General features: G+C 47.6%; 1 protein-coding gene across 5 annotated transcripts; it reads right to left on the reverse strand.

The window, feature by feature from the left end:
- Positions 1–773: 773 nt before the first annotated feature.
- ACP1 (acid phosphatase 1) lies at positions 774–15,176 on the reverse strand. 5 transcript variants are annotated; one of them, XM_049652624.1, is made up of 8 exons: positions 14,916–15,176; positions 14,563–14,738; positions 10,361–10,434; positions 9,999–10,112; positions 7,060–7,101; positions 4,018–4,079; positions 1,873–1,978; positions 774–1,707 (listed from the first exon to the last, which is right to left on the reverse strand). In XM_049652624.1, exons 1-8 carry the CDS (start codon positions 15,005–15,007, stop codon positions 1,630–1,632), a joined length of 744 nt encoding a protein of 247 aa, XP_049508581.1. In that variant the 5' UTR covers positions 15,008–15,176; the 3' UTR covers positions 774–1,629. The 5 variants fall into 5 exon arrangements, with proteins under 5 accessions (XP_049508581.1, XP_049508580.1, XP_049508582.1 ...); XM_049652623.1 differs by lacking the exon at positions 9,999–10,112 and adding an exon at positions 10,160–10,273; XM_049652625.1 differs by lacking the exon at positions 7,060–7,101.
- Positions 15,177–15,333: the final 157 nt, after the last annotated feature.

The following is a 15,333-nucleotide window of genomic DNA, read 5'->3' on the forward strand; positions in this document are numbered from 1 at the left end:
TGAGATTATTCAGCAACTACTGACTGATGAGGGCAGAGTATAACCCTGAAGTGCTCTTTCTTATTCCTATTTTCTAATGGTGGTGAATTACTTGATCTTTCCATCTCAGTTCTTTACTTTTTAGGGTATCATCACCAATTTCTCAATACATTTAACCTTGAGAGGTTCCTACTTGTCTGAGGAAGTTTTCAGGTAGGACTCTCTTCGGGTGACTCCACAGGGAGGCGGACACACGTCCTGCCAGGGTGGTGGGAGAGGCGGCTTGCACATCCTCCAGGTGGGAGGAGACTCCAGGACTAAATGCCCCCCGCTCCGCCCCCGGCCCCTCAGGGCACCCTGATGGGGCACCTGTTCCTCTACACTCATTCTACTGCTGAGCAGTGATCCACTCAGACTTTGGGTGAAGACCGATTGGTGAGTGGTGTTTCTCCCAGGACTCCGGACCACCAGCTATGAGTCAGGGTGGAGGCCGGCCGTAGAGCAAGCTGTCATCCATCTAGCCATGCCACCCAGGAGGGCTCCAAGGAGCAGACGGTCTCACTCCGCAGGTGGTGGGGTCAGGCAAGGACATTTATGGCTGCAGGGGCCTCCTATTTCTTTCACAAACACTTTATCATAGGTGGAAGCAATATACTTATTTTTGTCATTTTACTTCCTAACACTGAAGATAAACACGCATAGATAGCATCACAGACCATCTGAAAGGGACAATAAAAGCACTGTTTTCTAATTCTTCACTTATCAATAAAAAAGCAGGCAGACTTCTATCTTAGTTGTATTTTTATAATCTCCCCAGTTTATTTTGAAAACAATCTTTTCTGCCACAAATCCATATGAATTTTAGATTAGTTACCTCAAAGTGCACAGAAGTTACCTGTATTTGTCTATAAATCAAACAACAAAGAAAGAATACTTAATGTATCAATATTTAAGCATTCCAACATAAAAGAACTTTTCCCAACTTTTTAATAATTTTTTCCCCACCTAAGCTCATCTACATTTGACATTTGGGTCACATAGCATTTAAAAGCAAAACCAGCACACAGTGTCTTTCCTTCTGGATGGAATTAAATTTCCAGAGGTAAAATGGTTCAAATGGAAAGAAGCTGACTTCCCTGTGAAATAAACCGGACAGACAGACAGACAAAAACTAGCAAGCATTAAAGGTTCTAGAGATGGACACCTAACTCTCTTTCCCACTTTCTACATCAACGGCGTGCACTGTGAGCTGGGGTGAGCTCCCACGGAAGGCCCGCTGGGCTGGTTGGGGGCCCTGGCGAGAAGGGGTCACGAGACAGCGGAGGGCATCGTCCCCGTCGGTGGTCCACAAACTCAGGGAGGAAGAGGCGGAGCTCGTGTGCCCACACGGCCCGAAGGCGATGCTGGAGGTCTCTGTGCTCTGGGGGTCATGTCCCACGATTTTTGTAACCGGGGCAAAGTGGGAGTTCAACTCGTCAGGAACGCTTCGTGTACCCCACAAACTGGATGAAACATTTCTATTTATTTGCCAAATACAGTAACTGATTTCCATCTACGAGCATTTAAGAAACAGGGTCAACCGAAGAAGCAGCTGCGGCCTCACTGTGGCTCCTGTGGGGCTCGCCGGGGGCCGGGGGCACGGGTGCGACATCAGCAGGCCTTCTCCAGGAAAGCTCTGCAGCACCTCACACACTGCTGGTAGACGGTCTCAAAGTCGGACTCGTTCCCCTGGAAGCACAGGGGGAAGAAGAAGTGAAAGCCGCATGACAAAACGCCCTTAGGAGAGTCTCATCTGGTGCGGCACACGGCCGGGCAGGGCAGGGTGTGCACAGGGGCTCATCTGTGTGCCACCGCCACACAGCAGCGTCACAACGGAAGGAGAGGTGTACTTACATAATAGGGGTCTTCAATAATAAGCTGTTTCTGTGGATCATAGCTCCCAAGGAGTTCAATTTTAGCTCTGCAGTTTTTAATTTGATTACTCTTTCTATTCAAGTCTCTGTAAAATTGAAACATGAACTTAGTTTTCTGATCTACGGTTTCAAGTTAAACAGGGACATCTGCTAGGGTTTTATGAAACGTCCGTATCAAACCCCAGCAAGAGTGACCTGATTTAGAAAGGAAACCAAACCCTCGGTCGACCCGAGTGACCCTCCGTATGCCAGGGTTTCTGACTCAGGCGAGAGGGTTTGCAACAGCAGCACATTCTCACGAACACTTTGACGCACGATGTGCGCTGCGAGCCGGGCAATACCCTGTGAAACACATGTTGGAACGATTAAATCAAAAAGCTCCTACTTCAGAGGCTAAACAAGGGTGGCAGAACGGACCTCAAAGAGCCACGTGAACCAAGTGCCCAAGGGCCGCAGATCCCACCTCAGGTGTCCCGACACATGCACCGGGTCTCCCTGTCTAGCCCCTGCTCCTGCGTTTACCCCTCCAGCCTCTGCCCAAGCTGCAGACACAGCTCTCCTGCCACCGCCTCCTCCGCTCCCACCGCGGCAAGAACAGCGGCGACTTTCCAGGCTGCATCTTGATCGTTCCTCCGTTTAGTCAGCAACCCCCACTGAGCACCTAGGATGAGTCAGACCCCGTGCTAGCGAGGGGGAGGCAGACCCCTACAGCAAGCGAGCGAGCTGGCCTGAAGCGTGGGCTCCGCCAGCTCCGCCCCTGCACTGGGTGCCCACCGACCCCCGGGACTGTGCCAGGAGACAGACCGCAGGAAGTTTCGGCCGGACGCCGCTGATACGGTCAGTACTGTGTCAGGTGAGAAAAATGAGAACAAATCGCCGAAAAACAAAAATAGAAACCATGTATCTCAGTGATGTTCCTGATTCATGGAGACAACAGTAAGGCTGTGAATCCTATCTGTCCGCCACATGTGGCATACCTGTGAATTCGCACGGACTTAAGGCAGCAGGTCCCCGAGGCCACACTGAGGCCACGTCCCAGCCCTCCCCTGTGCTGGCGAGTGCTGACGGCAGCAGGCGGGCTGCAGTCTTGGCTCTCAGCGTTATTAACACCTAGTCAGTAAAGCTGGCTGTGTGACGAGGGACGCAGTGCCCTGGGCTTACAACTGGGAGTTCTTCATACTCTCTTGGCTCATCTAACCTGCAGTGGCTTCAAATTTCTAATGTGCATTGTATTCACTTATTTTGGGCATGACCACATTGTATCATGTTGTTTGTTAGGTGTAATTCTGTGTTAGCACACGCAGCCCACACTAGGCCCTGCGTCCCGGGGGCAGGCGGCATGAACGTTTTCTCCTCAGCGTTCCCCAGCACCTGGCACTGTGCCAGGCGCACACATCTCAAGAAACACCGAATTCCTTGCTGCCCAAATGCATGCATGTCCCCTGGGGTTCAACAGACACGTAAGGAGATGGGGCACCGTGGAGACTGCGGCTCACGTGAGACCCACAACAGGCTCTGCTGAGCGAAGCTGAGCTCAAACCCCCCCAGCTCGGCCTGCGCCAGCTGTGAACCCGGGACCCACCCTCTCGGTGCCTCTCCGATTCGGCACGGAACGACGATGTGCAGGGCCCACAACGCACCACATCAGTTGGCCACTGTTACCTAATACCCCAGCCTGTCTGCTTCTGCTTTTCAATCAGTTAAGGCAATCAACAATTTAAACAGAGTGAAAAGTTTCCTCGTTGCTGAGTTTCCTCAGTCTTCCTTGCTGCAGGATGGGGGACAGCAGGTATGGGGAGGTTAAGAGGAGAAACACAGTGAAACACCCGTGGCCCAGGAATCACTACAGCGGTGACAGCTTTAGCTTTACCCCACCCTCTGGCAAAACCAGCAATGCCTGATGCGGACCAGGCTGTCCCTTATCTGAGGGCGCGTCTCTTGGTAAACACTCCGGGGAGACAATTCTCAGTTACCTTCTGGTCTCTTACTATTGTAAACAGGTAATTGTATATATTGTGACCATCACTTCTATGAAAACTTTACTAAAAAAGTCACTTTAGACAAATTATCTGACCTATTATTAAATCGACAGTTGAACAAAAATACCCTTAAAACATGAGATTACCTTAGATTGCTTTCATCCATACAAAGTATATAATCAAACGTGGCAAAGTCTTCCTTGGTAACCTAAAATTAAACAAGAAGTCAAAAAACAGTGTTTATAACAATCAAGTCTAGAGGATCCAAAGCAATACAAAAAAATTTTGCTGTGTTTGAATTTGGTACCCAATTAAGTTAAATAATTTAGGGTACTTTAAAGTTAGAGTTAACCTATTTTGTAATATTGTATCGCAAAGAAATTTTATACTATTAAGTTCCCTGGAATAATAGTAACATAGTATAATATGTAAACAAAGTTTATACTTCATCTGCGATTTCTTAGTGACAAAGTATAATTCACTTCGCATATTAAAATGTCCTACGTCCAACCCCCCTCAGTGTTTTACTCTATTTTTCCTTGTGCAGGAACGTAATATCCTAGGCCCCAGTGACAAACACCAAACTACAGAGATGGATGGCTGTCCCTGTGGGGCCCTGTGCAGGGCAGGTAACACGCCAGAGGAGATATAAACCAGGCCAGGCCAGGCAGAGAGTTCTGGGGGAGGGAGGAAGATATACGTTAAGTAACGTGTTCAGAGAAGAGTCCCTAAGAAGGAAATCTGTGAGTAACAGTATGTAGGACTCGGCTCTCCCGTGAGAACCCATGATCTGAGCGAGACACAAGAAAGGATGCCACTCGGTACTTTTACTGATACCTGAAAACTTACAAGTTTTCCAACATCACACTCTATCAACGGAAGCCCACTGCGATGTAAATGGGAAAATTATTTTAAGATTTTTAACTATTATAAATAATGATGCAATAAGAAAGAAAGGAACATAAACAGGTCACAAAATGAAGGTGAGAATAATTTCTAAGAATGTAATTTCTCAATAATAATCTTCCTCTCTAAAAAAATCCTCTAAAATACAGGAGTACCAGGAAACTCAAAAAGAAGACATCAAAACCCTGGTTAAACAGAGCAATGATGCTATTTAACAGCCAGTGTAGCGAACGAATAATAAATATGCTCCTTATTCTGTTAAAAATGTAACTTTTGGCTGTTAGTATGCACTTGATTAGTTTCTGATACAGTGTGTTACTCAAGTGCTGAGGACTACAAGTTGTAAACATTCCCAAGGTACTATGTTATTTCAAGTTCTATTAGAACAAATACTACACGCTATTTTCACAAAACAGTTTTATGAGAAATTTAATTTAGGATCAAATATTAACATTATTTTTAATTTTAGAATTATTCCAAGTGTAGATAAGACAGTCTTAGAACTGACATCTACCTATAAAATGCATACATGTTTAGATATTAAAATACTTGAGAAAGAATAAGAATAGCTATAATTAATATCTTATAAAAAGCCATTTGGGGCGCCTGGGTGGCTTGATCGGTTGAGCGTCCGACTTCGGCTCAGGTCATGGTCTCTCGGTCCGTGAGTTCGAGCCCCGCGTCGGGCTTTGTGCTGACAGCTCAGAGCCTGGAGCCTGTTTCAGATTCTGTGTCTCCTTCTCTCTCTGCCCTCCCCTGTTCATGCTCTGTCTCTGTCTCAAAAATAAATAAACGTTAAAAAAAAAATTAAAAAAAAAAAAGCCATTTGTGTGCTCCCGTGACGAGGTTTTGAGAGGCCAGAACCCCAAAAGGAGTCCCCGCCATGGGTTATGCGTGGCAATATTTACCACTGAATATTAAATATTTAATACCACTATTAAAAAATGAAAATGGTGAAGAGTGGCCCTATTCTGTATTTCTGCAAATCTCTGTAATGTCTGCTTCCTGGAGGACAGACAGGTTCTCCTCTGCGTGTCTGTTACCTGATGTGCAACGTGCTAAGTGCGAGTGCACAGTGACCCCAGCCTCACACAACATAAAGGGAGTATTTTCACGGCCACTATAGATAACTGTGGATGCTCTGTGATACTAAAACTCAGTAGTGATAGTTTCTTAAAGGTTACTTGCAATATAGAACATGGAAACATATCAGCAAATTTTTATTACTTTGTTCAAATCTACTGGTCAGTCTGACACCTTGAATGGACTCCTTAGCATGTCCATTTTTTTTTAAGTTTACTTATTTATTTTGAGAGAGACAGAGCACGAGTAGGGGAGGGGAAGAGAGAGAGGGGGACAGAGAATCTGAAGCAGGCTCCGCACTGTCAATGTGGAGCCCGATATGGGGCTCGAACTCACAAACCGTGAGATGGTGACCGGAACAGAAATCAAGAGACAGACACTTAAGCGCCTCAGCCACCCAGGCGCCCCTACGCATGTACCATTTTGACCTCATGGACACTTTGAGAATTTGAGGGCAGGGATTCTCAAAGAGGGGGGCAGATGGCAATGTCTGTGGACATCCTGATTGTTATGATGGAGAGGAAAGGGGTGCTCCAGTATCTAGTGGGCAGAGACCAAGGACGCTGCTGAACATCCCAGACCACAGCCGTCAGTACCGCCAAGGTGGAGAGCACACTCTAGATGCGGAGAAGCCTGGGCAAAGGGCCACTGCTGGAAAAGAGAAGCTCCAAGGACCAGGGAGCAGAGAAAAACTGGACAGAAGGGCCGACGACACAAAGACCCCAGAGAGCAGCGAACCTGACGCTCAGAAGCTTTCTTCTCAAACCATTTGCCACATTCTTAAACGACTCATGGCAAAAAGCTAAGAAGCCCCAGGGGGAGGCTGCAGCTACTCAGGGAGGTGGCAGCTGCCAAAGAGGGGCCCTCGGTGTACTCCTGGAAGGTTCCACAGAGGAGGGGACCAGTCCCTCACAGCCCAGGCCTCACAGGGGGGACCAGTCTACCACAGTCCAGGCCTCACAGTCCAGGCCTCACAGGGGGACCGGTCCGTCACAGCACAAACCTCACAGAGCCACGACCAGCCTGTGAGAAGGGTAGAAAACGGAGAAGATGACCTAAGAAACTTATGTTCAAAATACACGTAAGCTGAATCTCTGAAGAGAAAGCCGAGAAGAAAATGTAAAAAGAAAGTAACGAGAATTTTCCAAAACTAACAGAAACCACCACGAGGCAAATTCAAGAAGCATACTTTGGCTTACCATGGTAAAAGTGCTGGAAACAAAGAATCCATAAGGAAAAACCTAAAGACAGCAGAGGAAAATAGAGCAATTTCAAAAAACAGACACAACTGATTCGACGAATCCAGCCAAACCATTAAAGCAGAAACACTATCAATATTTGACCAACTTAGGAGAGCAGAGAAGGAAGGCACACCGCCTGGCCCGTCTCAGGAGGCTACACAACCGGGACGTGTGTGCTGCTGGGTGTGCCCCCACCCAGGCCTTCCCCAGCAGAACCCTGTAGGTGCTCACCGTGGCATCGCCGACCTAGAAACGCCGCGAGCGCCCGTCCGCGGTGGGACGGACACGACCGCGGCACGACTGCGAACGGCCCCGAAGCGAGAGCAGGGGACGACCGGAGAACCTCCCAGAGAGGAAGGTCCCCAGAAAGGGCACACGCTACAGGTCCCACGGCCACAGGCATAAAAGGTGGCAAGAATCTGAGCGGTGACCTCTGCAGTGGGGGGAGCGGCCCAGGCCCCGAGGACCACGGACGGCCACGCGCGGTCAGGGCTCTGCTGAGAAAAATGTCTAACAAACCAAACGTTTGTCTAAGAAACCAGACTAACCAGATGTGCGTTCACACACTCAAAAACAAACGAAGCACCCTAAATACATTTATTAAACCCAGGTGGAAAATATTGGGAAAACTAAAATTTTAAGCAATGTGACAGAATAGTTCTCACACAGATAGTGACAACCGCTAAAAGAAAGCCTGTAAACAATCACAAGATGCTAAAAGGTAACAAAGACCTGAGGGGATGCTAATTTGCAAAGCAAATCTTACCGGTGTTACCAACCAGAAAAAAAAAAATCCTTGAGAAAACTTTCTTAAAAGCACCAGGGAAAAATAAAAAAGCAAAACAAACAAACAAACAACAGATGATGTGTGAATATTATGCCTAAAACCAGCAATTACAATTCTCCTTTCAAAATTTAAAGTTTCTAGCTTTGTTTTTTAAGACATGTGTATTTAAATTCTTCATTTGTACCCCAAATTACATACTCGTATACAAAAAATAATCCAGTCTTAAAAAAAGAAAACATGAAAGTGTGACGGCCCATAATTATGAAGGACTTCGAAATCAGCAGGTTCTGTCAACCCTGGAGATTAGAAGGACATGTGGTACAAAAAATGTTTTCCTGGGGCGCCTGGGTGGTTCAGTCGGTTGAGCATCCAACTTCGGCTCAGGTCACGATCTCGCAGTTGACGAGTTTGAGCCCCAGGTAGGGCTCTGTGCTGATGGCTGGGAGCCTGCTTCAGATTCTGTGTCTCCCTCTCTCTCTCTGCCCCTCCCCTGTCATGCTCTCTCTCTGTCTCAAAAATAAATGAAAAACATTAAAAAAAAATGTTTCCTGTCCAATGAAAATTCCATTTAAGAAAACGTCAGGCCCTTAAGGAAGTTAACAACTTAAATAGTAAACTGTTAAATACACAGTCAGCTAAAAGCCAGAAATGAGCAGTTCACAGATTCCAGAGTAAACTTATCTAAGCCAAAATAACGTGCATACCCCTGGCTTCTGAGACATCACTAATGCACCAGAAGTGTTTCTACGGCACTTTTGCGAATTTTCTGGCTCACACCTCTGTATGTTTTTATTAAAACAGACAAATAAGCCAATGATCAAATTCCTGTTCTACCACTTTGAAGCTGGGTGACCTTTGATAAGTATTTTCTCTCCAGAACTCAGTTTCTTTATCTGCAAAATGGGTTTACCAAAGACTCCCTTCCCTAACAAGGTAATGGAGAGGACAAAAATTGAGATGATGAAAATTAAAAATACAATGCTGTATGGCAAAGCAATTTGAAAAGCTTTAAGTAAAGACGTGATTTAGTATAACAATGATTAAAGAGTCTTTGTCCTGTCTTATACAAGGTTCTCCTTCAAACGCGAAGACTAAATTATGGCTCTCACACTGCCAGCCATACTTCTAAATACATATGTTTGACAAGTGATTTTCAAAACATTCAGTGGCTTCTCATTTTAAAGGCTGTGGACACAGCCTGTACATTTTGTTAGGTTGGACACAAAAAGAAGTTAGAAGATTTAGTCAGATGTTTTAAAAATCCAATGAATTCTCCATAAAATAATCATAGTGATAAAGTAGCTTCTCCACGTAACAATGTATGAAGCATTTTGTACCAGAAATGAAGCAGATCTCTTTAGCAACTAGTCCTTGTGGTTGTGGAAGGTTCCAGAGCACACACCTGCAGCAGCCTGCTAGCGAGGGAGCACCACGAGCCTGCCCTGAGCCCTGACGGCTCACTGATGCTGTGGCATGGAACCCTCACAGTCTCCCCTGTGGTTATGCAAGAGTTCAGAACTGTGCAGCTCAGCTAGCCGCTTACCAGTTCCAGGGGACTACCCAAATAAGTTAACACGTAAACTCCACTTCCTCTGTCACACTGGCCGTATTTCAAATGTACCCACAGCCTTTACTGGCTTCCACACCGTCTGAACGGACACAGGAGGGTTTACTGCCCAGCACTCCAGACTCTGAACCCAGGAGTCCAACCGCTGGGATCAGCACCACCCCACATTTCTAAGACACTTCACAGTAGAAAATACATTGTTGTATATGTTCTAGTACTTTATTCTAGCAACAAACTTGGAATGTAACCAGACTAGTCACCAGGAAGATCTCAGAAAATAAAAAGGAGATTCTAACTCCAGCCCTTAGGGAGGGCTCTCTCCAGTATCAATTGCGTGATGATACGTGTATTTTACTAAGTAAATTCCAAGATCACGCACATCTTTCAGAACTGTGGAGTCAGCAGCGAAACAAGAAGGACACACTGTGGCTACTTAAACGGGCCTCAAATAACTGCTCATTCACACGCCAGTGTGGTTAAGCCTCTCACAACTTCGCAAGTCACGGGACACCAGTAATAGAAATTAAATGAGAGCTCTGCTACCTGTCGTGCTTTATGGGCTGTGCTAATGCCATGATTTCTGAGGCAGCTCACAGCTCTTGGATCTGGTGACCGGCCCACGTTCCAGTCAGAAACAGCGCCGCTGTCAATGACCCACTGCAACACAGAACACACATGTGCACTTTCAAGTTCCGATACGGTACCTGCCGGGCAACGTGAGTCATGGGAATACCATGCTTCCTCATGCAGTTCTGCCCTCGATAGTCAGGAGGGTTCCCTATTTCATATGTGGATGTCGCTGCACTGTCTATCCTCCACTGCAGGAGAAAAAAAGAATTTTTTTCACAATTTTCTGCCCCAAAGGCATTCGGGTTGGCCTCTTTAAGACAGAGAATGGTACTTACGTTATCTGAAAGATTTTGCTCAGTTACAAGCTTTCTGAAAACTGCTTCTGCAATGGGTGATCGGCAGATGTTACCTTGAAAAGAGGGAGCGCAGAAAGTGGGCATCAGGTCTGATGCAAGGGCAGATGCTGGATCCCCGCAAGCACTTCACCCCGACACCCAGCAACGGCACCGCCCCCAGGAGAGACTGCTGAATGGCAGGACCTCTGGGGAACAGCCGGTCACTGTCCATCTGTCCAGGTGCTCAAAGTACAAATAGCCAAGATGTCAGAAAAACAATTACTGCCCAAATCATCGTTTTCCAGGTTGCTATCAGTAGCCCAGAGGTGAGTCGTGAAACCAATGAAGTGGGTTGCAAGGAGCCGACTTTAAAATGAAATACAGTAGCGTTAAAGGTACGGATATCCAAGTATATCGCACATAAGGAGGGATCCTGTTTCATAAGATACACAAACAAATGGATTCAGCCATAACGGTAGTTCAGCACAAGACTTCACTGCGCGGCCTGTGGCAGGGCCTGCCCCAGGGCCACGGAGCCGGCCGGCTGAAGCAAGGCCGCTGCCCTCCGGGCCAGCAAGTCTGCTCGGAACTTCCGACATCGGCTGCAAGCTCAGGGACCCCCAGGGCCACCCTCGCTTCAGAGCAGCCAGCTACAGACTCAGGGTCCCCACAAGTGCAATAATTCTCTAGAAGAACACGAAAAACTCAGGAAAATGCTAGACTTGGGATTATAGGTTTAGAACAAAAAGATTCAAGGCAGAACCAGCCAGAGTTAGAAAGCAGAAGGCAGATTCTGGAGGAGTTTCACACGTGAAGCTTTCTGGTCCTCGGGCACGTGTCACTTTCTCGTCATCCGTGTGGGACAATACCCAGGGCACTAGGGTTTACTCACCAGAGCTCCAGTGCCAAGGGCTCACTGAGTGTCATTAAGTAGTCGTGACTGATGAAACTATGGGCCTGAAGCTGAACTCATTCTCTGGCCGCCCCCCACAAGTGCTCACACCCCCAATCAGACTCCCCCTCTCAGTATAAACTGCACAGGGACCTCCTGGAGTAGCAAAACACTATTACCGTAGGGAATTCCAAGAGGTTGTACATTACCACCCAGGACCCGGGACAAAGGCCAGGGAGGGCCTAATTCCTTACTACACTGGGGGAAAAGATAAAAGACATAAAATCTACTCTCAAAATACTTGTACATGTGCCAAGCAATGTGTTACAGAAAACTCAGAGTTAGCTATAGCAAAAACAAGAAAACAAATGTGGACAGACAAGCAGTATACCACAGAAGCACAGGAAATTAAACATTCTAAAAGCATAAACAAGATAGTAAGAAATTTCTTACCAGGAAAAAAAAAAAAAAAAAAAAGGAAGATTGGAAGGGAGGAGAAAGACCTTTCTGGGCATTTAAGTTAAGGGTTGTATGAATAAGAGAGCAGTGAATGTGTGCTGGAGGGCCTGGTTACAAGGACCTTAACTGGGCCCGGGAGGTGGGCCCAGCAGGTCCAGTGGGAAGGAATGTCCAACAAACATACTCTGCACGTGTCCCACACAGGAGCCCAGTGCTGTGCAGGGCCTAAGGACAAAGGCTCTTCTCACAGTCAGGCAGACACTCAGCCCACAGAGGCCAGCACGAAAACACTAGGACTAGACAGGAACTGAGTTAACGAAACACACACCACTTGACGCATATTAGAATCTTGCGGTTTGTGTTAAGCATGTAGAATTGGATCTTGTAGAGTGTTGTGAAACACAACTAATTCCCCATTACATGAAACCGACACTGACTTTACTACAATCTTCTTCAGTTTCCACATTAGTCTTCAATCTAGTAACGTACTTATATTTTTCCCCATAAAGATTGTGGTTTCCACAGCAGTGAAAAAAATCTGTCAACCACTCAACCATGAAGGGGAAGACAGGAATTGATCCCCAATGTCCTCTGTAAGCTAGTTTGTACTGTGAAGTTTTTCCTTTACACATTCTGAATTTTGTATAGTTTTTAAAACAAGTATCATCCCCACTACGTTAATTATTGTAAGGCTCTGATAGATGTGTAATTGTTTTACCTGTCCCCATGTACCCTGGGAATACTTCTAAAGAGCAACCACTCAATTCAATTTAAGACAACCCTTGTTATTTTGAAACTCTAGAACAGATGCTTACAATCTCACATCTAAAGACATAATTAAGACTAGTCTCACCCCTTTACAAATAATTATTAAACAGCTTAGTTTCCCCACAGGACAAAACCTAGGGTTATTTACTGCCTTAAAGTTAAGGCATATTCACCCAAAATTACTTTTTTTCCCCAGAGAGTTCTATTTACAGCAAGGTATGAATAAGTATAGATGGGCAAAAATTACTACTACAAAAATTAGAAGTCATACTACTTATAAAATCAGCAGAATCCTGCTTCCTTGTAACTTGCTCTCTTTATTTCAAAAGTTGATACCACCAATTATTTAAAAACAGAGCTCATGAGTAAAACACAGTAATGCAGGTTTCATCTATGGAAAAGTTCTAAAAACTTAAAATGTCACCTTCAGATTTCTTTGGAAAAAAGATCTGTGAAGTCTCAAGTTTTGTTGGTTTTTTTTTTTTTTCCAAATTAGGCAGATAATTCATACTTGTACTGCACACCTTTATTTCAAGGACTGAGACTCACAAAAGAAAAAAATGAAATTCTCCAAGGGTAGGGGCTGTGTCTCTTACCTTGAGCCACACCCCCCACAGTGTACAGCACAAATGAAGTATCAATAAATGTCAATTAATTGTTTGAAAGAGGTAATCTGGCACCACTAATGTTATCATTTGCAACCACACTGGCTGTGGCACAAACACCAGTGCCTTCGACAGTAAGGCACCATCTCTACCGCACAAAACACGGAACGTTCAACCATCTTTCCAAACTAAGCGCTGCAGTTCTTTCTTGCCATTAGCTTTACCAGTGAAAACATCTGACAGTTCTCTCTACACTTCAGTGTGAAAAGAGCCTTACAATTAAATGCTTTGAAGGAATACATTTTTTACATTTCAAAAACACACCATTCTTATTGCTCTAAGTACAGGCCATCATGGGAAAAGGCCTTCATCAGGCCCTCAAGTCTGCCCAGAACTTGACCCCTCCCCCGCCCCCACCCGTGAGGCCCTCTCTGGTCCAGCACACGCCCCTCTGCACCCCTGGCCTCACCCCTCTCCAGTGTAATCTCAACACAGCAGCTGAACACTTCTTTCCAAGTGTCCCTCTGCTCAATGGCTTAATCCTCCAGTGGCCTGTGTCCTTCAGAGTAAGCCCACGTCCTCACAGGCCTCACCAGATCTGTCCTGTGTAGGCCCTAAAACAGCATCTAAAAACTAGGATTCATTGCTCATCACCTTTATTATGTATGGCTCCCGGAGCCAAGAATAATTTTTACCTTTTTAAACAGTTAAAAAAACTCAAAAGTAGAATACCTTGTGACATGAGAAAATTACATGGAATTCAAATTGCAGTGTCCATAAAGTTATACTGGAACACAGCCAAATGTTATTGCTTATGTATTTTCTAGGTCTGCTTGTCAAAAGTACCAAATATTTACTTTCTGGCTCTTCACATAAGGGGTTCACAGACTCCTGCCCCCGAGCACTCATTTTATGTAAGGAATTCGCTTTCCTATGCATCCAGAATGGTTCTAGTTATGTATTCATGGAGGCATTCAAATTACCTTCAAGAGCCTTCAGGTACAGAGGAAGGTCTGGCTGAAAAGGCTCCTGGGTCTCCAGGCCAGTGTTTCCCTGCCAATATGAACGGGACCAGCACTCTCACCGCAAAACTGTCCACCCACTTTCTCCTGGGCCCAGGACACTTTTCCAAAGATCCAAGGCTTGTGTTCTCACCTCTTCCAAGTCTTTGCCCAAATGTCACCTTATAGATGAGGCCATCCCTGACCCAGGCTTGCAGAGTGGACCGGGCAGGTGAGCGGGGTCATGGCAGAGAAAGGACCTCGCTTGGAGAGTGGGCTGGGCACGGGAGGGGACCCAGCTAGGAGAGCGGGCCCAGCAGGTGCGCGGCGCGGAGAAACAGCCCCGGGGCGCTCCATCCCACCCTCCCCGCCCTCCTCCCGATCGCCGTCCCTGGCCCAGCGACGCAGCCCAAACGGCACGAGACCCACCCCGACCCTTCGGGAAAGCCAGAATGAGGCTAGATCCCGTCGGCTCACCCAGACACACGAACAGCACAGACTTGGACACCGGCTCGGCCATCTTCCCGCGCTCACACCCAGGCGCCCACTGAGCGCGTAGGGACTTCTCCTGCGCAACGCAGGCGCACCTCGAGCGTCCCGCCCTCCGCGCCTGCGCAGTACTGCCTCCCTGGGCAAGGGTCCGGGCCGTGCGCCTGCGCAGTACGGAGGCGGAGGGCGGAGCGTCACTGGAGGACGGAAGAGGTTCCGCGGCGAGGGGGCGGTGTGGGGGCGGGGTCCGGGGGGGAGGTCAGGAGGCGGAGGAGGGGCCTCAGGGAGGAGGACGGGCTTTGAGCGGAGGGGCGGAGGGGGGGGGCGGGGCCGTGAGTCACCTGGAAGGGGGAGGGTCCCAGTGGGGGCTGATTGAGGTCCCGGGCTCTGCGCACGGATCATCTCGGGGTGGGGGAGGGCGCCCGGGGCGCATGGTGAGGGTGCGCGGACGACTGACCGATGCTAGAGGGGTCCTGAGCGGGTGCCCGAGGGTCTGCGGAGTGTAAGGGTCCCCGCGGGGCGGGTCAGGCCTCTCCCTCCTTGGCTTCAGGTGAACGACCCCCCAAACCTGGGCTCCCTCCCCAGACCTGGCTCCACCGCCCCAGACCTGCCCCCCCTAGACCTGGGCCTCCCCTCAGACCTGGGCCTGCCCCCAGACCTGCCCACCCCCAGACTTGGGCCCCCCCAGACCTGGGCCGCGCGGCCCAAACGCGAGGCCCGCGATCAGGGGTTGAGCGGAGTCCGCTCGGGACCAGGGAG

This window comes from Panthera uncia (assembly GCF_023721935.1).
Source record: "Panthera uncia isolate 11264 chromosome A3 unlocalized genomic scaffold, Puncia_PCG_1.0 HiC_scaffold_12, whole genome shotgun sequence".
NCBI classification, from domain to species: domain Eukaryota; kingdom Metazoa; phylum Chordata; class Mammalia; order Carnivora; family Felidae; genus Panthera; species Panthera uncia.